The sequence below is a fragment of the Gamsiella multidivaricata genome (assembly GCF_025024155.1).
Source record: "Gamsiella multidivaricata strain RSA 2152 chromosome Unknown BC939scaffold_17, whole genome shotgun sequence".
NCBI lineage: Eukaryota > Fungi > Mortierellomycota > Mortierellomycetes > Mortierellales > Mortierellaceae > Gamsiella > Gamsiella multidivaricata.
Window position 1 is genome coordinate 223,210 of NW_026251725.1, and position 21,505 is coordinate 244,714.

Consider the following 21,505-nt stretch of genomic DNA (forward strand, 5'->3'; position numbering starts at 1 on the left):
CATGCAGCATCGCTCATCAGCCTGGTTCGACCTCATCACCATCCACGCGAAAAAAGGGCAAAGGCGAGAGGAATATATACGACTGAATACTTTACTTTTATGGAAATGATATCGATGGAAGAGTGCAGACAAAACAAAAACTCATTCGCCCTCTGAGATACAAATATGCACATCACCATCGACAAGGACAGGAAGAGCTGCAGTAAAACATGGGCATGCTAGGTACCGTCAGTGGACTATGGACCATGGTACACGGCACGCCATGCCATCGTCAAGCACGATGCACTCATACATGTCAAGGACATGCCAAGTTACACGCATCCGTCAAAAATGAACTGTTTGATGGACAGTATGCATGCATCGCTCTCTTCTCGCTTCTCACAATATTTTGTCCACTTATTTTTTCTCTTCATCGTCGCTCTCGCTTTGCTTGTGCTTTTCTGGCTCTCAACACTCAAACGTGCAAAAAATAATGCACAAATCGATCCTCATTCAGCTCAGTAGGCAACCTACAACAGGCCGCTCTCGTCTCTTCGCTCTTGTTAGCTCTTATATTTTTCTCCCTCCCATCTGCTGCTCAGCTCAGCTCTGTGCTGCTTTTTATGGATCTACTGCTGCTGTTGTGTATTTGTGTGTATTATTTTGGCGGTAAATGGAGCAATACTTGAGAGTAATGAAACAAAGATGCATAGATTTCTCCAGTAGAGCGGTACGAGATTGCGCCAAAAATCAATGGGGAAAATGGGGGTTTGAGGTCGAGGACGACGCGCGCGACTACGCGTTTGAGTTGAGAGGGACCAGGGAGCAATAGCGTCGAAAAGAGACTACCACCAATGGTTAAAGAACTGCTGATCGCCACATCTGTTTGCGCGGACGGCCGTTGTTGGTGGTTACTGGTTGCTGGCTGTCGGCTGTTGGCTGCTGGTTGCTGCTGCGTCTATATTTGGGTTTTTGGCCACCAAACAACGGCAGCTTGACATCTGAGGAAAGGGCGAATCAACGTCCCCCACAATGAGCGCCCGACGAATGAAGCTATTATATTTTTCGTTACGGCTGCGCTCCATTTCTATCCTATCACAAATACACTCCCTCTTGACTAGACTAGACTAGACTAGACCAGACTACTGTACAACACTGTACCACCAATCTTACCGCGCATTTTCCACATCTATGCATCTATGCAATTAAAAAAACACGTCCAGAAAGGTATACTGTCATTCTAAAGCCTCTACACCAACATCCCATGATCACCATGGTGTCTCCTGCGCACCACGTTCTATCTCCCTTCTAGCTATCCCGCTCCTAAATCGTCTATACATGGCTCCATGGCTCTATCTCCTCTTAGCCACGCTACTGCAAGATCAAGACCAGTGCCAGTACCAGAGCCAGGGCAGGGAACCGCACAGGGACCAGCACCAAGAGAGGTCATGCATTTGCATTTTGCAACGTATGCATCTGCCCCTAATCTATCTATGCCTTACTTTTCAACTTCAGCTCTTTTTTTCGCGACTTGTCGATCTCTACTTAACTGTCGATTGTCATTTCCTTCCCCTTTCTCCTGGCATTGCGCAATCATCCAGCTCAACTGCCCAGCATTCCGCACATCGCCCTATCCATCATTTTTTTTTTATTCCCCCATAACCAAACATTACCGATCGCTCCTCTTTCTCCTTCTGCCCTTGAACCCCTACTTTCGCGTTTCTTGACTGCCCCTTACCTGCGATTGTTCTTCATTGAGACGTGCGCATCGATTAGAAAATCAATGCCACAAGGGTATTTTACTATCTCTCTCTCTCTGTCGATACTGTGTCAGGCTGTTGTCAATGCTTCTTGTACCACCTTTTCCTCCCTACCTTGGGGTTCAGCTTATTCTCCGTGCTTAGCATTCGGCAGTGCATGAAACAATGTACTATTTGAAAAGTAGATTGTATTGGCCACGTAAGTGTGCGTGCTGCGCCCGATGTCTTTCTATAATCGACTAATGTATCTTCGAAGCTGATATTCCCCCCTCCCCTCCTTGAGTCCCAGACCCCTTTTCCGGCCATAAACATCGGAAGAGAACACGCTTGTCTTTTGATCTTGACTCTCCCGAGGAGAAACCAATGTCGGATAGTTTAGTTGAGAACTATCTTGGGGAAAAGAAGGACGGCAGCTTACGTGTGCGTTGTATGCGTGTGGATCACAGTCTATCGTAAATGCACACGTTTAAGGTAACAATCAACTATTAGTGCTGTATAAAATAAAAAAAGGATACACAAAGGACTCCTGAGTTAACGACTTGTTCAGTGTTTTTTTTTTGTTTTTTTTTACTTGCACATACACAACAACGTCGCTGTTTTGCCCCTAACCTTGTGATCAGTCCATGCAGGTCGTAGGAACTCTTTTTTTTTTTTTTTTTTTTGGCTCTGCCCAGATGCGTGTATTTTCTTTACGCAATTCAATTGAGGGAGAGGGAGCATACATATTTTATTTGAGCCCTGGTTCTCTTTTTCCTTTTTCAAGATGGAAAGCAGGGCATGCATGGCCTCGTCGCAATATACCTGGATGACATCCATCCCGTTTTCCGCTAAACCGTTTTATTTTACACAGACACCAAAGGACAGCTTCATGTTTGAGGAATAAGGTCGGGATGGTTGGTAACACTGCATGCATGTAGGGGTGCGTGCAGATCAGTAGACGATTGGTGCCACCCAGGAAATAGCCGAATGAAGGGAGAACAAAGGGACCAGGAGGCAATCTTTGTAATAGTAATAATAATAATAATGTGCGATGATGCATACAAAAAAGAAAGAAAGAAAAAAAAAATGTTTGGTTTGTGTCCCGTACCGTCAAACGCTGCAGTACAAAAAAGTTTGCGACCTTGATGCTCCTCTAGTCTATGCATGGCATGTCGGTCCCCCTTTTTTTTTTTTTTTTTTTTTCCTTCAAGATGCATGTTAGGATCAGGCATGCTGCAAGAAGATGCAGTCTTTTTTTTTTTTACTATGCTCCACAATACACCACACAGACACGCGCCGCTGTGATCCTCCTCTGCAGAGAGTTCTTTGGAATGATGCAGCTTTGTTTGCGTCATGGAGGAATTTGATGATTCCATGTCCGTGGTCTCGACCTCTCCCACCATCCCTGGAGAGTTTCCCTTCAGCAGGTCCTGGGGACGCGTCGTCCGGGCTTGGCGATGGCTCGATAATTGTCTAGTTGTTAATTAAACCCCGAGATCGGGGACTTCTTCAAAATCATATTTATTATCTCTCCACTTTATGGTTCATGGCGTCCACCCTCCCCGAGCGTCTTTCTCTTTTAAAAAGGACATTCTCCTCATTTTTATTTATACTCCTTTGGTACTCACCGAATGGCCACGCGCTTGTTCGTCCCTTTGCAAAATCCTGTGATTCTTCATCATAAACATCGCTTGGATAGCGGCTACGGTCATCGATAATCCCCTTGGGTGTAAAGTGTCTGATTGCCCATCAACGAATGGCTGGTTTCCCTTTTACCATCCTTCGTACCTGGAGAGGATAGCATCCCCTGCAGAAGGCGTCTAAAAGTAGTAGTAGTAGAATATATTGTGAAAATAAAGAGATGCTATCCTCATGGATCACTTCATCCGTTATTAGTAATGGGATCAAGAGCCAGAGCCCTTTGGTATCCAGCCTCACCATCGCCAATCAAACCCGGTGGATCAAGTCGAAATACGGAAGACAGGAATGTACCGAGCTGAATTAGTATCGTTAGCGTACCGAGGTTGAAATTAACGAACTCTGTCCATTTTTTTCTTTCGGTCAATACCACAGATATCTACAAGTCAGGCAGAGTAAGTAACATGGATGTCACTTCAGAAGAACATTCGGCTGAGCGACGTACTGTAAATCAATGAAGTATTTCACTGGGACTCTTTAATCTTTTAGTCCCATGCTGTGACCTCGAAGTTGAGCTTACCAGGTCCTGTCGTTGCATGCGCATTATGCGGATGAAGAAAGACGAGTCGCTGTCGGATTATTTGCAACACATCGACAGATTAAACACTACAAAAATATTATCCTAATCGCCAGGATGTTTGGCGAGCACGTTTTGCGAAACCAGAATGTCAAAAACGTGTTGCTCTTTGTTGTTTCTATGCCTTGCAGTTAAGGGTAAATCCAGGCGGCAGCTCGGCATACCTATACCCCACTCTCGATCAGTGGACTCCATGTCATATTGTGCGTATTCTTTTATTGTCTGGGGCCTTTTAGTGTTCATGAGCATTAATCTCTAGCTATATCCAGATATGAACCCAGTTCATTCGGCGGCTATTCCATAAGGCTCTCCTCTCTTCCGCAAGGGAGGCCATTGCAGTGTGTTTACTGTGGACTATGGAGCCGGTATCCGGGTTATAATGTCCCAATTTACGAGCCTCGTTACCCAAGAACTTAATGATGGGAAAATAATAGTATCCCACACAGAACACCACACCTTATCCGGCCACATTGATGCAGGACAGTTCGTTGTTTCCTCGCATAGAGAACAATTTTTAGATTGGAAAACGCGAAATGGGCTGTTTATCCAACTTTGGATATTCCTAGTGGTGGCCTTCTACTTGCAAACATGCAACTGTCTCATTCAGGACACACTCTCTTGTTCATCTCGTCTTTACGCCGATACAGTATCGCTCCGTCAATATGGGTGTGGAATAAGAGAGAAAGAAAAAAAAAGCCTTTTCCACAGGATAGGTTCATTCAACTCAATCTAAAACTATGTATCCCCGACTAATGGGACGTTTCACAAACGATAGAATCATTTACGACAAGCAAAAGATAATATCGTCTAGGAGTGCCTGCTGCATATTACTCACTTTATCACTATTTCATCCAAAGAGCCTGATGATGGGTAATTTTGAATACAATAAATTATAGTGCACGAGAATAGTGCAGGGTGTGGACTCGTGGTATAGATGTTGAAGCGCATTGGCTGGGAGGCAGAAGCTACACGTTCTCAATCGTCACGGACGTCGTCGTTTATTTTTTATTTATTTTTTTTAGTTCAGATTTGTAGGCGGTGAACCGTTATTCGTACATCGAGATAAGAGAGAATTTGACGTGTGGTGGTATGGAATCGTTTACAACAGCGATCCGACCAATGTATCCCCCAGGCTGTATAAACAGCATGAATATTACAAGAGCAAGACGACTGTTTCTGTATTCTATGAGCTCTGATGCACTTTATCGATGGCTAGATACCTATCCTACGGTAGCAGTTTTACACCTTGTCCTCCTTGAGTAAATTATAATATACCGAAAACAGCTTCAATTGCTCGATGTTTGCTGTGCCAGAGAAGATCTTGTTGTTTGGGTACATGCTCAGGGGGGGTTTTTTTTTTGCATTAACTCTATTTTGGTTTATTTTCCAAAAGAGTACATTTCATTTCAGTCTACCGACGAACCTCTGATAATAGGTTTCTCCATCCTAATGCCCTCTCCCTCTTATCGAAGTAGATAATAACACGACACGAGGAGGAGGAACATGAGCAACCAGATTCAACTCCGTCAACATGAAACGCCGTTCAGAGCCACTGCCCGATGAAAGTAACCGCCATCACCACCATTGCCATTACTACTAGACTGCCTCAGAACAATAATAAATATGTAGCGATGTCGCGCTACTCGTCATAAGCAAGAGCAGCTCTCACCTGCGGTTGTAAATGTCCGGATTTTTGTTTTGTTCGTTCCAAGCATACTTCTTTTTTTTTTTTTTTTTTTCCCTACGCCTATGCTCCTACACTACTGTCACTCACGCTCATCGGCTTCTTCCTTTTTTTGGGGGGAGTTGAGTTGGGCTGGAGCATGCTCATCAAATCTAATTTTGGGTCGCCACGTTTTTTTTTTTTTTTTTTTTTTCGACGAGAGCACGTCGAAAAAAAAAACTTTCCTGTCGACGACGGCTCCACACACACACTTTCTCAATCTTGAAAGAAAGAGACAAAAAATAATAGCCAGCAACATACATAGCTTTTCAAAGATGTCGCGCTGAACTCTCCTCCTTCCACAGTACAACGTCGAGTCTTTTTTTTTTTTTTTATTTCGTCATTAACCTGAAACCGAGAGCCGCGTGTAAGAAAAAGATGCATGTAAGAAGAGATGCGTCTGCGAGCATTTTTTTTTTTTTTTTTTTTTTTTTTCATATACCACGTTTTTTAATAATTTTTTCTCTTGGGGGAGGGGAGGGGAGGGGGGTTTTTTTTACGCCCATTCTTCGACAACGTGTGCTTGGAAAAGAGAGATCCGACGAAAAAATCAAGAGAGAAAATGAGAGTACTAATAATAATAATAGTAATAAGAAGGACTAATAAAGGAAGCGCAATAGGAATCTGTTTATACAAACAAAGAAGACACCGAACAGGAAAAACACACACACACACACACACACACACACACACACAAGAGCAATCAGAGCACAAACGCGCGTGGTTGGAAGATGTATGTACTTTTCGTGAGCGTCAAAACGAAATAAGGGAAAAACCAATCCTTTATGGGCGTGCTCTGAACTCCAGTGAGTCAAAGACCGCCAGACAGATAGACTAGACAGATAGACAGGCAGACAGGATGAACATGCTAAGCAATTTTTTTTTTAATTAAACGGCACTATGACGAATGCTAAAGACGCGCGTGCTACATGCATGGTGTTATTGCAATTGAACACAACGTCAATATCTGACACATACCCCTACCCTCCTCCCCTTTAATCCTTACCCGCACCCTCCCTCGGATGGCCGTTCCATTTGATTGCAGCAGAGACGCGTCGTGTACAGGGTTACGCGACTCAGGGTTGGTTACGCGTGGAAAATTCGAGACCCCGCCCTTCTTTCTTCCTATTTTGGATCATACTTTCAGGGCAACATTCGTGTCCGTGTTTCATGTCGTCGTCGTACAGTGCGATGCAGTGCAGTGTGCCCCTACCCACCGTCCCAAAAAAAAAAGGGGGGGGAGAGACAAGGCACCGCCTTCCATTGGCTGAATCCCTAAAGTCCATAACACAAACACGTCAGTGCCTGTGTCTCGTCTCATTATTACTCATCAAACCCACTCCTCTTGCCTGATCGTCTCTACTCCACTCCACTCCACTCATCACCCCTCTTACCCCTCTCCGCAACCCCTTTACCCCTCCATCCCCCCCCCCCCCCCACCTTTCCCTCCTCAACATGGCTTCCCAGATCCCCTCAACCGTCCGATCCCTCATCCGTTCCTCCATCTCTCAAAACCCAGTCATGATCTTCTCGAAATCCTACTGCCCTTACTGCCTCCGCGTCAAGGACCTCTTCGATGACATCTCCGTTCCCTACAAAGCTCTCGAGCTCGACGAACACGAACTCGGTACCGAGATCCAACAGGGCCTCAAACAGATCTCGGGCCAGTCGACCGTCCCCAATGTCTATGTCAAGGGACACCATATCGGCGGATCCGATAATACGCAGGAGGCAAAGGACACGGGAAGACTCAAGGAATTGCTCAATACGGATGTCTGGGCCAAACTGCCCGAGCCTTGAAAGAGGGAAGACGTTGTGGAAGGGGATCGAACGAATGCTGCGCCGATGGATCAAGTGGGGAGCTGGATAATGGACACGCCCGCGAATGGACTTCCTCCCCTTCCCCCCTCCCTCCCCTCCCTCCATCAAGGATGAGCTGCCTCTTTCCAAACCACCGCATATCATCCATCGGACCGACAGCAGTCCCGTCCTTTCCTCATACATTCCTGGAGTATTTCTCCTCCCCGTTCCTGATAAATAAAAAAAAGTGATTCATATTTCCCCGCATTATCCCTACATAACCGATTCTGAGCACTGCGATCCCCAACGATCTCATGCTATACATTGCCATTCATACATTATTACCAAACATTATCATTCGTGTATGTATGTACTGTACAAATCCGAGTCGGTTTTATTTAAAAGAGAATGCAATGGATAAATGAAATAAAGACACCAGAAAAAAAAAATGAATTAAAAGACTGAGAGAACCCAAGGACGCTCGCCCTGCTTTGGCTGGAGCTTACTGCTCTCCGCAATCGAATCTCCGACCGCCATGCGGATCCTCTCTGGCGTCGCCGGCAACGACAGCGAGAACGATCCTGGGTGTCCATTCTCCTGACGGGCATACCAAAGCGCATTCCTGATCGCAAAGTACACCGAAGAACCCAAGAACAGAGGTGGCTCTCCCACTCCCTTGGACTTGTAGATCGTCTTCACGCTCTCGTGCGTCACGTCCTCAAAGAACGAGATGTTGAATTCCTGTGGGATGCACTGGAAGCCTGGGATCTTGTAGTTACCAGGACCCTGCGTGAACAACCGACCGTTAGGGAAGTACAGGGACTCCTCGGTCGTCGACCATCCCATGCCCTGGACGAATGCTCCCTCGATCTGTCCAATATCGATCGAAGGATTGATCGACCGACCCAAATCCATGCTCACATCTGATCGGATAACCGTATGGCTGCCTGTCAACAGATCCACCTCCACCTCCGAGACCGCAGCTCCCATCGTGAAGTAGAAGAACAGCTGGCCCTTGTTCTCGCCCCACTTGTATCCGAGATCGGGCACCTTGTAGAATCCATTGGCACTAAGGTTCACACGATCAAAGTACGCGTGGTGCACAATATCCTTCCATGGGAGTCCCTTGGCACGGTAGGGCTCCAAGCGCTCGTTGATTTGGTCGCACGCGTCCTTGACCGCCATACCGTTCATATCCGAAGAGGCCGACGCAGCCGTGGGCGAAGCATTCGCGACCTTATCCGTCGAGGTCTCGACAATGTGAATCATGTCCATCGGGATCTGAAGACCCTCCGCGCAGACCTGGATCATCTTCGTGTGCAATCCCTGACCCATCTCAACACCACCATGGGACAGCAGCACCGAACCATCGTGGTAGATATGGATCATCGCACCAGCCTGGTTGAGATGCAGGGCCGTGAACGAGATACCGTACTTGGTAGGGATCAGGCAGATACCACGCTTGCGCCACTTCGATTGCTTGTTGAATTCTTCGATCGCGGCCTTGCGAGCAAGATAGTTTGACTTCTCCTTGAGCTGGTTATAACCCTTGGGCAAGTGCCAGTCCTTGAGCTCTTGGTTGAAATGCGTGAGCTGGCCCTCCTTGTACATGTTGATCTCACGGAACTCTTCCTGCGACATACCAATGCGCTCCGCAACCTCGGTCATGTAAGTCTCCGCAATAACGTTCGCCTGAGGACCTCCGAAACCACGGAAGGCAGTGTTCGAGTGGATGTTGGTACGGCAGCAGCGACCGACGGCACGGACGTTGGGGATGTAGTAAACATTATCGATGTGTCCCAAAGCACGCTCCATGACTGCGACCGACAAATCCGAGGACCAACCAGCGTTCAAGTACAGCTCCGTATCCAATGCCATGATCTTGTTGTTCTCGTCCAGACCAACCTTCCACTTGCCCATGAAGGGGTTGCGCTGGCCAGAGATCGTCATATCCTCGTTACGATCCAACATGCAGCGGACGGGTCTCTTGAGATGGTACGAGGCCACGGTCATGATACAGGACAGAGGGATAGTACGAGACTCCTTGCCTCCGAAACCACCTCCAAGACGCTTGACCTTGCAGGCAATCTTGTTGGCACTGACACCAAGGACGCTGGCTACGACCGACTGGGTCTCGTTGGCGTTCTGGGTCGAGGCATAAATCTCAAACTCGGACTCGCCCTTGTTGTTGACGAGCACAACCTGGGTCTCAAGGTAGAACTGCTCCTGTCCACCGAGACGGGTCTGGCCCTCAAAGACCTTGGCACAGTTGGCGAACGCAGCATCGACATCGCCCTTGACGATCGACTTTGTGAGAGGAATGAACGAGTCTGCAGCAATGGCCTCGTCGATCGTGACGACGTGGGGGAGATCAATGTACTCAATCTTGACCTTGCGAGTGGCCTCCTGGGCGATCGCCTGGGTATCGGCAACGATGACTCCAATGATTTGTCCGACGCAGTGAACCTCCTCCGAAGCAAAGATCTCCTCGTCATCAAACATGGCGGCACCCCAGACGTTGTTTCCAGGGACATCCTTGTGACCAAAATAGGCTTTGACACCGGGCATGGCAAGCGCGGCACTGGTATCGATACTAACAATCTTGGCATGCGCACGGCTGGAGAGGACCATGGCACCATACAATTCGTTGTGAAGCTTGGGCATATCGTCCGTGTAGATGGCCTCACCAGTGACCTGCTTCATTGCAGCAACGTGGGCAACGCTCTTCGACACAATATCGGTCGTCGAGTTCTGGACAGTTCCCTTATCACTCTGGGCACCAAAGGAAAGGTCACGATGGATCTCCTGGGTCAACAGCTTGATGTCGCCGTGATCGTGCTCGACATTCAACTTTTGCTGCTCAATCACATCCCACCAGAAACGGACAAAGAAGGACTTGGCCAGAGTACGACGGTACTCGGGCATGCCACCAGGGGTAGAAACCTCCATGGGAAGATCCTGATCCAACATCTCCAAAGCTCCATCGAGAACAGCTTTGTCACCCCAGGTCTTGCCCTTAAGGAACGCAGATGTCCTCTTGGCCTGGCAGGTGAATGCGCTCATTCCACCGTAACCGAATCCAGTCTCGACAATGGTGTTATCGGGAGCGAGCTGGACACGGATCGCAGCAGTAACAATGGCAATATCGTCATCCTTTCTCTTGGCCTGCTTGAATGAGCGGATGTACTCGCCTGGACGGGTGAGGGGGATATGGATCTGGGTCAAGATATCGGTGGCAGGGTTCAAGGCAGTCCTGCGGTATCCGACAAAGAACTCCGTCGCAGGAACAACACGCGCGGTTGAATCGACAGACTGCTCGGATGAGAGGATGCTGAAGGTCGAGTTGGAGGCGACAAAGACTGGGTTCAAATCCGAGATGGGCGAGGCGGTGGCAATGTTACCGGCGACTGAGGCTGCGTTACGGATCTGGTTGCCTGCAAAGTACTTGATGTTGGCGAGGAAAGCGCGGAGAACATGTGCCTCGTTCTCAGAGACTTTCTCGATGGCCTCCTTGAGGGTCTTCTGGAAGTTGGCGACGGTGACGTTGGCACCGAGGGTGATACCCTGAGGGGTGATCTCAACGCCCTGGAGTTCCGCAACGTCGTGCAAATAAACAAAAGGCGAGTATTCCATATACTTGAACTTGGTCTCGACTCCGACCTCAGTGTTGCCTCCGAGGAACTTGGCCTGAGGATAAGCGGCCTTGATTTGAAGGACCTGGGCCAGCGAGGTGGGACGGAACCATTGAGACTTGCGTCCCTGGAAGTAAAGGGCCTCAGCGGACTTCTTCATGAGTCTGGGAGGGAAAATCAGCTCCTGAGAGGCATCATATTGCTTGAAGAGGACCGAGGGAAAGCGGACAGAACTCTCCTGGGGGATGGTCGATGTCTTTTCGGGCTTTTCATCCTTGCAACATCCGCCATTAGGGCCAGCACCACCGCAGCATCCGCCAGCCTTCTTGCCAGAGGCAGGGGCAGCGAAAGACTTTGCAGCGTCGAGAATAGGACGGTAGCCAGTGCAGCGGCACAGGTTTCCATCGAAGGACTCTTCGACCTCGTGCTCCGATGGAGTGGGGTTATTACGGAGCAGAGCGTAGAGCGACATGGCAATACCAGGCGTGCAGAAACCGCACTGCGAGCTATTTGATTGATTTATTTGTATGGGAGAAAGGTGGGTGAGTACACGGGCCATGCGAACGGACAGAGCGTAGAATGCAGATCTAGGCGGATGGAAAAAGTGGTGCTTACCCATAGCAGAGGGCGATGCGCTCCTGGACGGGATGGGGGTTCTTGTGGTCGCCAAGGCCCTCGATGGTGATGACATGCTTGCCATCGACGGAGCAGAGGGGGGTCAAGCAGGCATTGACGTTCAGATGGCTACACGTTCATGCACGGGATTATAGTATTGTTAAACACGTTTGCTTCGTACGGTATGCATCCATCCATATATGGTCCAGGGGGAGGCAGGTCCCGTGGCCATCCATCGAAACGGCAATGAACATAAAGTTCCCACAACATACCGAATGTGCTGAGTAGCCTTGTCGTACGACGAGACCATCACTGTGCAGGCACCTGTTCATTCCATCCATCCGGGAAACACAAAGAGTGGAATCGAGTTGTTAGAGATCTCATTCACCATCCCCATCTCTCTTTCCTCAGCTGAGGCACGATGCAGTTTGCGCAGACAAATACAGCATCAACAGTCAAGTGTTGACCGGCAATTGTACACATCCTCTCCATCTTGGGCATGTTTTCTTGAAACGAAAACTTACCACAGCCACCCTCGGCACATCCGAGCTTGGAACCGGTGAGACCGACGGAGCGGACATATTGCAGCAGCGTGGTATCGGGGTCGGGGTTGTCAAGGATAATCTCAGTGCCGTTGAGATAGAAGTGCAGCTTGCTGGTGAAGCTGGAGAGATCGAGAGCAGGGGCCATGGTTCGGTATGTTATTGATAAGGGAGCTGTTTGTACAAATCTAGAAGGAGAGGAAGAAGAATGGCGGGGGCAAGGACGTTAAGAGAGAGGAGAAGGAGGGTATATGAACAGGCGGAGAGGAGTGAGGCTGAGAGAGAGAGGAAGCGAGTTTAATACAACAGCGGATCAGCTCGTATCAAAAACGAATGAAGAGTGAGGAATGAAGATGGTTGATAGAGTGAAGAGAAGAGGAGGAGTGGTTAAAGAGAGGGAAGGAGAGGAAGGAAGAAGAAGAAGAAAGAGAGGGAGGGGGTTTCCTTGACCGGTGGTTATATACGAAGAAAGAAGGAAAAGGAAAAAAAAAAAAAAAAAAAAAAAAAGAACACTAGGGGGGAAGTGGGAGTAGAAGGGGCCTCGTTTCTGATTCGAGGCACGGAAATATAAAAGAAAAAAGTGGAGACCCTCTTTTCCTGACAGCACAGGCGGGGTAATTGCATTCAGGCCACGGCAGTAAACAGATTTAAACAGTGCATTCAGGAAAAGAGAGTTTTCCGAGGGTGCACAAGCGCATAACCTTACTCCGCACTGAAAAGTGGGTAACTACCGCAACACATCCTCCCCAGCAGGCGGTGCCAGTGCGTGGATACACCCTGCCCCGCCCCCCCGCAATCGCACCCAAACACACACCCGGCGATCCATTCCTTCTGCCTCCCCTGTACCACACTACTCAGCTGCTATTCATTCCCTCAACTGCGATAAACATGTAACCGATCTGCCCGTGATCGTAGTCTACCCCGCTTCACACCATCCATTAAAAACCGAGAATCCATTTGACCCAACAAGGACTACTTTCACACCCTCTTCCCTTATGTCCATCGTTGGACCTGCTTGCCAGCAACTGTTAACCCCCAGGCAAGTCTTCCATGCCTAGCTTTGTCCTTCCCTCCACTTGCCACCTGTCCCCGTGCACTAGATCACTCGTGCGCTTTTCTCTCGAATCCACTCAACAGCACCGAATCTCACAAAAAATAATTTCCTATTCCATTGAGTGTCAGGGCCCAGGGGTAGTCTAGTGCGGGGATTGGCCCCAGTGCCACTCTGTAACAAACCGCATGACGTTGCGATTGAATTGGATTCAGTCATAATTTATTGCACTCAATATCTCTACTATACACAAAGGGACCCACTTTTTCCACTGTAAGCGTCGCTGAGATCCCTCCATACTCAGCCTTACTATCTCCGACAGCAACCACGTACGCTAGAACGTAACGATTACCTGGATCCAGTACCAGAAGTATAGCTCGACGGGTCTTGAAGATCGTTTAAGAGATGGTTGAAAGACTCGTATTGGCTACCTCGAATGGTATGCAGAATTTTGCTTGGTGTATGTAAACAACCGCTTCCTATGAAGGCCCTAGCGGTCGAATGCTCTTATACTCAGAAAAGAAATAGGGGAGGGTCCCACTTCATCTCACCCTCGGACAGTTGCTTCGCCTGCAGCACATACTATAAAATAATAACGACTGAATAAAACCGCTCCAGTCAATTCCAAAAATGAGGGTAAATAAGGTTCCGCTCATGTTACACAAACAGCAGCACCACCTCTGCGCATCCGAGACTTCCCTTTTGCCGCATCCTTCTACACAAACATCTTCAACGTACACAGCTCCGTAAGCACTGGTACGTGGGGGTACCATTCAATCTCCACGCGATCTATTGAATACGAACACTCACGTTGCTATATATTGCTCCTGGGAAATAAGCCCACCAAGCAATACATAAAAAAATAAAAAAACAATTGTTGTAGTTGCAGAGTTGTTTATGTGCAAATTCATTTCTTCTTCTTCTTGGCATCTCGGACACCCTTGTTTCGTCGCGAAAGTCGCTCGGCCTCTCGTGTAATAATCTCGTGCTATCATCGCAGTACCATAGAAGGAAGTGTACAACACTATTAGTTAGTGGCACTGTGTGAGGGCAATCAGCAGGTCATAAGTCAAAAAGGATAGAGATAAACATGGGTCGCAAATTTCTTCTTGGCGGAGGTAATTATGCTCAGTAGACAACTGAGTAAGAAGATCATAGGAGCATAGTGGAGCTAATTAGGGCCCGAAGCGGGGTATTGCATAATCCCTGATCCAGAAAAGTGTCGCATTCTGACCGAGATTGCAGCCGAAGTGCCATTGAACCCACTTGTTAAAGGAAAAAAAATCGCGACCAATGGACCGATCTCTTACCAAACTAACGTTTCTTCGGGAAGCTAGCTATTATATTATTACCCCAGTGGAAGTAGAAACATGAAGTTCGTCATGAGTAATCTAGTACATGTTCTAGGCCACACATGCGCCTCTTTTTTTCCGAACAAAATAACGAACCTTGACATCGTCTGCATTGACAGTCGACCGCTTGGCGTGCCTAATTTTGTGGGGAGATATGGTTACGATGAAAAAGTCGTCGACATGGGTGAAAAGAAAATTGCGGTGCCATTTTTTTCCTTACTTTGAAAACGTTTCCAGATCCTTTCCCAGTGTTTCTACAGCGCATTCGACAAGATACAAAAGTGGGTTCCCGTCAATCTCGGTATCCTTGATCCAGACGAGTCATTTCTTTCCTGATGTAACTCTACAATTCAATCGGATGCCCACTGGAACTTTACCTGCTTGTGCAAAGACGAGGTCTGCAAGTGACGCCACCAGTTGAGGCGTGATGACTACGTTCAGAGTGATCCCTATCCATTGAAGGCCGTTTATCATTATAACAAATATCAGTGTCCATGTATCCATGCATCATCAGCCGAATCAGTCATGCTTTCAGGAGATCCGTCCTTACTTTCACGTTCGCATATCTCGCCCACGGTGTACCAAATGGCGGCTTTTAGTCTCTATTTTTCCAGCGGCGCAAAGAGATCTGAATCAGCTTGAGTTGAATGACGAATAGGCGAGAGCGAAGGCATCAGCCCGTTCTTTGTACCTCCCGAGGGTCTTCTTCATTGTCACTCATGGTAGCAGCATGGGAAACGAGGTGATGAGCCTTGCTTCGCTCTCGCGCCGAACATAAATGTCAAGTTTGAACAGGCACAGCATGTCACGTGTAGACATGAGTAGCACCCATGAATATGTGGACCATTTGGTTTGGCCATATAATTACAAGTTCAGCCTATAGCTCTATCATAGAATCAGAGATATCGTTCTCCTCGTCCATTTCCGCATCTTCATCCTCCTTTTCGCTCTCCTCCTCCATTAATATCGATAACAGCTTTTCCACATTCACAGGGTTCTCAACCAGCATATTGGGTGAGATATCAATTGTGAACGCCAGGTCTTTGGCCGTGATCGTCGTCGTCCGCTTAGAATTGTGGCCACTATTGTTGTAAGAGGCCTGGTATGAAGCATTGGATGATGATGGTAGCTGTTGGTCTGCTGAGGAGGACGCGCCCTTTGAAATATTGTGCGCCGCCGAATTGAATGGACTCGAGTTATCTGCAGATGACGACACACTGTGTGGCTGTTGCTGCTGTTGCTGCTGTTGCTGCTGTCCTGCTGCCTGTACAAGCTCCCGCTTGGGCACCGTGATGCCTAGCGCCCGATTCGTTCGCAGCTTGATGATACAATTGCTGATAATGCTTTTGATATGGCTCTTTAGGAAAAGAAAAAAGAATGTAGACAACACGGTTGTCAGTTCCACTGCATGAGATACGATTGTTCGTAGCAAACTCTTACATGCAAAAACAAAAAATGGTGCGCACCTCCAAGGCATGAAGCATAAGCTCAACAGCCCCCTCCTGGATACCTCCCACAAGCCCGTTCTCCAGGGCCACGGCTGTCATTCTGTCTTTCATCGATTCAAAATCCGGCAGCTCCTTCGAGTCGAAGCATAGCGGTGCGTTGGCGCCTCTGTTGTATTCCGCAACAAGGGCCTGTTGAGACATTGTTGGAGCCATCGGTTTCGATACCCTGTGTTCCTTCATCTTTTGTTTGACCATCCCGCTATGTTTGTGCTGGTCCTAGTCATAGTCATCATGATAACAGCAATTCAGTTAAAGCAATGTCTTCAATATTGGTATTGTCAGCAATAATAGGTTCGGCAATAACAGGCTCCACGGTTTTGTTACTAGGCGCCCTCCTTTTGTTCCGCATAAGTAGCATACCTTGAGCGCTTTGATCCTCTCTCGCTCAGTCTTGCCGAGACTGAGAACTTGGTTCTTGATTTTCCGCCTCTTGGGATCCTTCTCCTTAAGCAGCTTGCCATCCTTGCCTCTCTTTCCTTTGCCCCATCCAACTGAACCCTTGCTTGGTGGCGGTGCATCCTTTTGCGCGTTATGGATATTAGCGAGAATAAACTGATTGTGAAGCGGGGCTACAGAATCCGATAAAGAAGGAATCAGTTAGTCACAATGATGGCATCGTTCACATTGCCTAAAAAAAAAGACCTCCGTCTCGCTGAAGTTCAATGGAGGCAATGACATACCGTTCTTGCGAGAGAGGTAGAGATTAGCGTAAAAGTCGAATTCCTGTCGATTGAGTTTTCCAGAGACAAAGTCCGTGAGCGCTTGCCAGTAGGACGGTCCGTTTTCGCCGAGCGCCTCCGCGAGCTGCTGTTTGAGCAGGAGTACGTCCTGACGCCCGTCCTTATCGACCGATGGTGGTGGTTGTGTCATTTTCGATGTGCTCGGAATGAAGAAGAGAGGGAGGTGATGAAGTGAAGAGAGTGATGAACGCGCGCACAAGGTTGGTCTGCGAATCTGTTGATTCTGTGCTTGTTGGCTGTCTAAGCCCTCGGGACCAATTTGGGCGCAATTCTCAATCGCGTCCTTCGCGCTCTTTCCCAGTAGGTTTCTCTATCGCGCTTTCAAGGAGTATGCAGACAAGCATTAAATTGACCCTATACACGCATCTATTTACCTTAGTTTCAACGCGGGCGACGCTATGCCCTTTTTTTTTATTTTTGTTACCAAACCTCCAAGGTATCGTTTGTTGCCACGTTCGCTACAACAACCTGGCTGCTGAGCAGTTATAGTCGTTGGCCTAGCAGCGTCTTGTCCAACCCATCGGTTATGCTACCCAGACAACCCCTCACCTCGGACTCCAAGACCGCCCTGAACCAGTGGGACCACACCATCACTACCTCCAACTGATTCAATCCCCAATAGTAATCATCCTAAGGAAGCCACTGAATATTCAAAGGAGGATCTGCTCGAGGGTGTTTAATGGCAAGTACGCGCACCACCTATAGAAATGAATCTTGCCCTCTACAATGCAAGCTTGCCCAATGTAGTTACGACGACACCCTGACAAACGCAAGCTATTCGTGCATATTTTGCACATTCCAAGCAATGTTATCACAAGGGGTTATCTCATTGCATTTTACTAGTTTATAGCGAAGAACGAACCCAAGGGATTGAAGAGGAAGCGCTGCAAAAGGTTGATACCGATATGAAATGCTCTGGATAGATGGCAAAAGTACAATTCGACAAATAGCTTAAGGATCTCAATAAGAATATTCGACAGCAAAGGTCGCAAGATAGCTCTGCTTACCGACGGCGCACCAGGACATGGTGGAGGCGAGAGTCTCGGTCTGACTGGTCTTGACATACGCGGGAAATCGGCACACGAGTGGATCCCAAAGGCTAAGTCTCTGTCCGACAAGATGCGGCCTGCCCAATCTGGAGACCTTTCGGTTCGATGGCGACGAGAAACACGCCCAGCTTTCTGATGATTGCGCTCAATGGCTCGTCACCATGGCTGCAGATCCGTTTCAATCTTATTCTTCATCGGCTATTGGACCTTATGAAGTTTCAGGAGTAGCACTTAATTTCCCCTTCAATCAGTTCACCAAGACCGGCCCGACTTTACCCCAGGAGGTGACTATTGAGTGGAGCTCTTCGATACGTCTCCATCTAAGCGGCGTTCGACTCGAGAGGGGGGCTGGATTCGAGTGAATAAAGGACTTGACTTTGGAATACTGCGGGAACTTTATGTCGAGAAGAGCAACTTTTCAGTGCTGCAGCTCGAGGCCATGATTGAGCCGATACCTTCGAGGATAAATCCCTCCTTGAAATTGAATATTTACAGTGGTCGGTCAGACATTATGAAATGTGATGTTGCCATTTGCATTAGCCAGAACACTTGGTAAGATGGCGCCAAATGTCGAATTACAAGATTTTTCTGTATAAAACGCGCCCGCTGGACAGCTTCTTCTTTCAATTAACCCGTCTTTGGCTACTTGATCGCTGTAGACCCTGTAAAACAGATGTTGCTTGCTCTTTGAACTTCATGCTGCGCCCAAATCCATATATCGAGGTGCGACGATAGTGAGAATTATCGGTGTGCAGAAAAAGGCTTAGAGAGACAGAGAAGAATGATCTTGAGATGGAAATAAAAGTGCCGAAAACATATTCCACGAAATGAGAACGCTGAATCGCGATGGGAATGGGAAAAAATCCTATGATTATGGCGACAGCGATGGGAGCGAGGATGATGGCGAGGGGAGGAAGAAGGCAGGGGAATGAACATGTTTGCTGCATCGCGACCTTTGTGTAACCTGAAGTGTGGCCAGAATTCTCTTATTTTTCACCGGTAGGTGAAAAGCTCAAGAAAAAAAATATATTCACCGTGGTTAACCGCTCACCGGTGAGAATCACTACTTGTATCCTAAGCAGCCTCAATTTCGTCTGTACCAGTTGGCTGTTTTCCCTCTCCAGGACAGTATGCGCAACACTGCCTCTGAGATCGAAAAAAAGCACAAGGTAAGTTGAAATGCAAGATCGGTCTATCATCAACGATATGCTAATTACACTGTGGGATATCGCCTTGCGATCGATGGATAACGCGACTTCCTCTGCTTCTCCTCTTCTCAGCTTTCTAACTCGTTGAAATACGTTTCTAGTAATCATCATATATATCGGCCAGGTACAGTGTTGAATCGGCTCAAAATTCGCAATGCAGTGTCAGTAAAAGTAAGGCACCGGTACCTAGAGATCGACAGAAACCTATCTGGAAACAAGTTATGTGTGGTCTTGAGCGCATACTGTCCAGGCGGTGAAGACAATGCTTGGACCGGGATGAGATTAGGCGGGGTTCAATTTATGGCGATGATATGAGAATTCAGGCAAAGTGAAGAATCGAAAAACATGGCTAGTCCTTGTATTGTACGTTCTACATAGAATGAGATACGGATATAGTGCACAGCAGGTTAAGTGTACAAAAGAGCTCTTTTATTGAGCTTGTTTAGAGGAATGAGAATCGATTATTTCGAAATGATATTTAGGCCTTGGCCTTGACCAACGAGCCACCGTCCACAGGAATCACAGCACCAGTTGTGTAGGCACCGGCCCTTGAAGCCAAGTAAATGCAAGTAGCCGCAACATCCTCAGGCTGTCCAATGCGGCCCAATGGAATGTTTTGAACAATCACATCACCAAAATCTCTCAAGGTGGCAGCCATCATCTTGGACTCGAAGGGGCCAGGGGCAATAGCATTACAGGTGATGTTGCGGTGGCCCAAGTGACCAGCCAGGACACGGGTCATCTGGTGCAAAGCGGCCTTGGAAGCAGAATAGGCGTAGGTCTCAAGTGCAGGGATGTGGATACCGTCGACGGAGCCAATGTTGATGATCGAAGCGGGGGTCTTCTCGGTTGCTGCAGCGTCTAAGAGGGGCAACATGGCCTGGGTCAAGGAGAAGACGCGCTTGAGGTTGAGGTTCATGACCTTTTCAAAGGCCTGGTCAGGATAGCTCTCAAGAGGTGCGCCCCACTATTAGGCATTATCAAAGGATGCAAAAATTATTAGCATTGCTATGTAGACAATGGCGGGGACGACTGTCACGTAGCGAGCCAGTGTCTTACAGTAGCACCGGCGTTGTTGACAAGAACGTGGATCTCTAAAATAAAAGCACAAATAGAGAGGAGGCACTTCAGACGATTGCGTGCTGGTTGCTGACTCAAAAAACAATGTGCCATTGCACAGGAACGCATCCTGATGGCAACGTCGCTTACTGGACTCGCGCTTGGACAATTCTGCGACCAATCTCTTGACCTCGTCCAAGCTCTGGAGATCGGCTGGGAGCGAGATGCACTTGCCGGGTCCGACCTTAGTCAGTTCCTCTGCAACCTTATCGCAGACGTCAGCTGAGCGGGATGAAATGTAAACCTTTGCGCCGTTGGCGATGAAGCCATGGGCGATCATCAAGCCGATTCTAAAGTGTCGTTGTTATATTGGGCAAAGTCATCAGTTGAGCGATCGGATACCAGCCGAAAGGAGAGTGATACAGCTCAGCTGGCATGAGAGGACCCTCTTCGCGATATTGCATGATCCACTGATTGATGCAGAGCGTCAAAGGATACGAAAGAGATGATCAAGAGGATCAAAGGAACCGTTACCATGATAAGGAGAGACAGATTGGTATAGTACAGCACTGAGTGTTGCTGGTCGTTGCACACTTACCCTCGGCTGCCACCAGTGACAAGAACGACCTTGTCCTTAACGTCGAAAAGGGAGGAGGAGTGCATGGAGGACATGGTAGGCTGGCAGAGTGAATGGAAGCTGGCTGAGGAAGGGATTGCGGGGAGAGTGGAGAAACGAATGCAGGGAAAAGGAATTGTCTAGGGGTGGAGTGAGGTTGAGCCGAGTGGGGTTCGGCCCCGGCGGTTTACACGTGACCGATCAGATTTCTCCACATGTTTTCGCCAATGAACGCATGGCCCGGGAAGTCAACGTTGGAACTCAAAACGACTAACGCACTCGCTGGTCGTTATTGGTCCATGGCGCGCCGACGCCCCAGTCAGCGTAGTGCCCTGAGCAATCGAACAGATCAAAAAGGGATCACAGAAGTATTTTAATACGTGCCTCCAGCCAGGCTAGCGAGTACGGGAACCAGAATTAGAGGACAGGTGCTAAACAACGACAAGTGAGGAGTTGATGTGCCTTGAGAAAAGAGGATGTGCCTTGAGAAAAGAGGATGTGCCTGGATGTCATATCAGTGTTCTTTTATTTCGAGCATCTGTTATCTCACGGTGCCAGAACAATGTCCCTTTCCTCGTTTCCATATCTTTGTATCTTTAGAATAAAGCGTTCGCTTT

At 48.0% G+C, this 21,505-nt stretch overlaps 5 protein-coding genes across 5 annotated transcripts; 1 reads left to right on the top strand and 4 right to left on the bottom strand.

Moving 5' to 3' along the window:
• The first annotated feature begins 7,146 nt into the window (after nt 1–7,146).
• BC939DRAFT_444761 (glutaredoxin) lies at nt 7,147–7,888 on the top strand. The gene has a single exon (XM_051554730.1). It carries the CDS (start codon nt 7,172–7,174, stop codon nt 7,514–7,516), a length of 345 nt encoding a protein of 114 aa, XP_051414452.1. The 5' UTR covers nt 7,147–7,171; the 3' UTR covers nt 7,517–7,888.
• An 81-nt stretch (nt 7,889–7,969) lies between these two features.
• On the bottom strand, nt 7,970–12,453 carry BC939DRAFT_501151 (xanthine dehydrogenase; the record flags this gene model as incomplete). The annotated part of the gene is made up of 4 exons (XM_051560128.1): nt 7,970–11,654; nt 11,764–11,892; nt 12,036–12,087; nt 12,288–12,453. 4 exons carry the CDS (start codon nt 12,451–12,453, stop codon nt 7,970–7,972), a joined length of 4,032 nt encoding a protein of 1,343 aa, XP_051414453.1.
• Nucleotides 12,454–14,263: 1,810 nt separating this feature from the next.
• BC939DRAFT_501152 (kinetochore component CENP-S-domain-containing protein) lies at nt 14,264–15,429 on the bottom strand (the record flags this gene model as incomplete). Its single annotated transcript, XM_051560129.1, has 6 exons — nt 14,264–14,344; nt 14,805–14,844; nt 14,929–14,962; nt 15,086–15,157; nt 15,259–15,310; nt 15,400–15,429. 6 exons carry the CDS (start codon nt 15,427–15,429, stop codon nt 14,264–14,266), a joined length of 309 nt encoding a protein of 102 aa, XP_051414454.1.
• Nucleotides 15,430–15,786: 357 nt separating this feature from the next.
• Nucleotides 15,787–17,176, bottom strand: BC939DRAFT_85330 (transcriptional coactivator Hfi1/Transcriptional adapter 1). The gene is made up of 3 exons (XM_051561946.1): nt 16,897–17,176; nt 16,577–16,785; nt 15,787–16,426 (listed from the first exon to the last, which is right to left on the bottom strand). Exons 1-3 carry the CDS (start codon nt 17,084–17,086, stop codon nt 16,145–16,147), a joined length of 681 nt encoding a protein of 226 aa, XP_051414455.1. The 5' UTR covers nt 17,087–17,176; the 3' UTR covers nt 15,787–16,144.
• A 2,375-nt stretch (nt 17,177–19,551) lies between these two features.
• Nucleotides 19,552–21,392, bottom strand: BC939DRAFT_444770 (uncharacterized protein). The gene is made up of 4 exons (XM_051554731.1): nt 20,871–21,392; nt 20,423–20,622; nt 20,273–20,307; nt 19,552–20,180 (listed from the first exon to the last, which is right to left on the bottom strand). The coding sequence occupies exons 1-4, from the start codon at nt 20,942–20,944 to the stop codon at nt 19,692–19,694; spliced, it is 798 nt and encodes a 265-aa protein (XP_051414456.1). The 5' UTR covers nt 20,945–21,392; the 3' UTR covers nt 19,552–19,691.
• Nucleotides 21,393–21,505: the final 113 nt, after the last annotated feature.

Bases quoted from the DNA above. Each gene is read 5' to 3' on its own strand.
- BC939DRAFT_444770 (XM_051554731.1), bottom strand. From the start codon at position 20,944: ATGTCCTCCATGCACTCCTCCTCCCTTTTCGACGTTAAGGACAAGGTC. The intron at 20,623-20,870 runs GTAAGTGTGCAA...ACGACACTTTAG, and splicing joins GTCACTGGTGGCAGCCGAGG to AATCGGCTTGATGATCGCCC. The intron at 20,308-20,422 runs GTAAGCGACGTT...CTTTTATTTTAG, and splicing joins ATTGTCCAAGCGCGAGTCCA to AGATCCACGTTCTTGTCAAC.
- BC939DRAFT_444761 (XM_051554730.1), top strand. From the start codon at position 7,172: ATGGCTTCCCAGATCCCCTCAACCGTCCGATCCCTCATCCGTTCCTCC.
- BC939DRAFT_85330 (XM_051561946.1), bottom strand. From the start codon at position 17,086: ATGACACAACCACCACCATCGGTCGATAAGGACGGGCGTCAGGACGTA. The intron at 16,786-16,896 runs GTATGTCATTGC...CGGATTCTGTAG, and splicing joins CTACCTCTCTCGCAAGAACG to CCCCGCTTCACAATCAGTTT. The intron at 16,427-16,576 runs GTATGCTACTTA...GACTAGGACCAG, and splicing joins AGAGGATCAAAGCGCTCAAG to CACAAACATAGCGGGATGGT.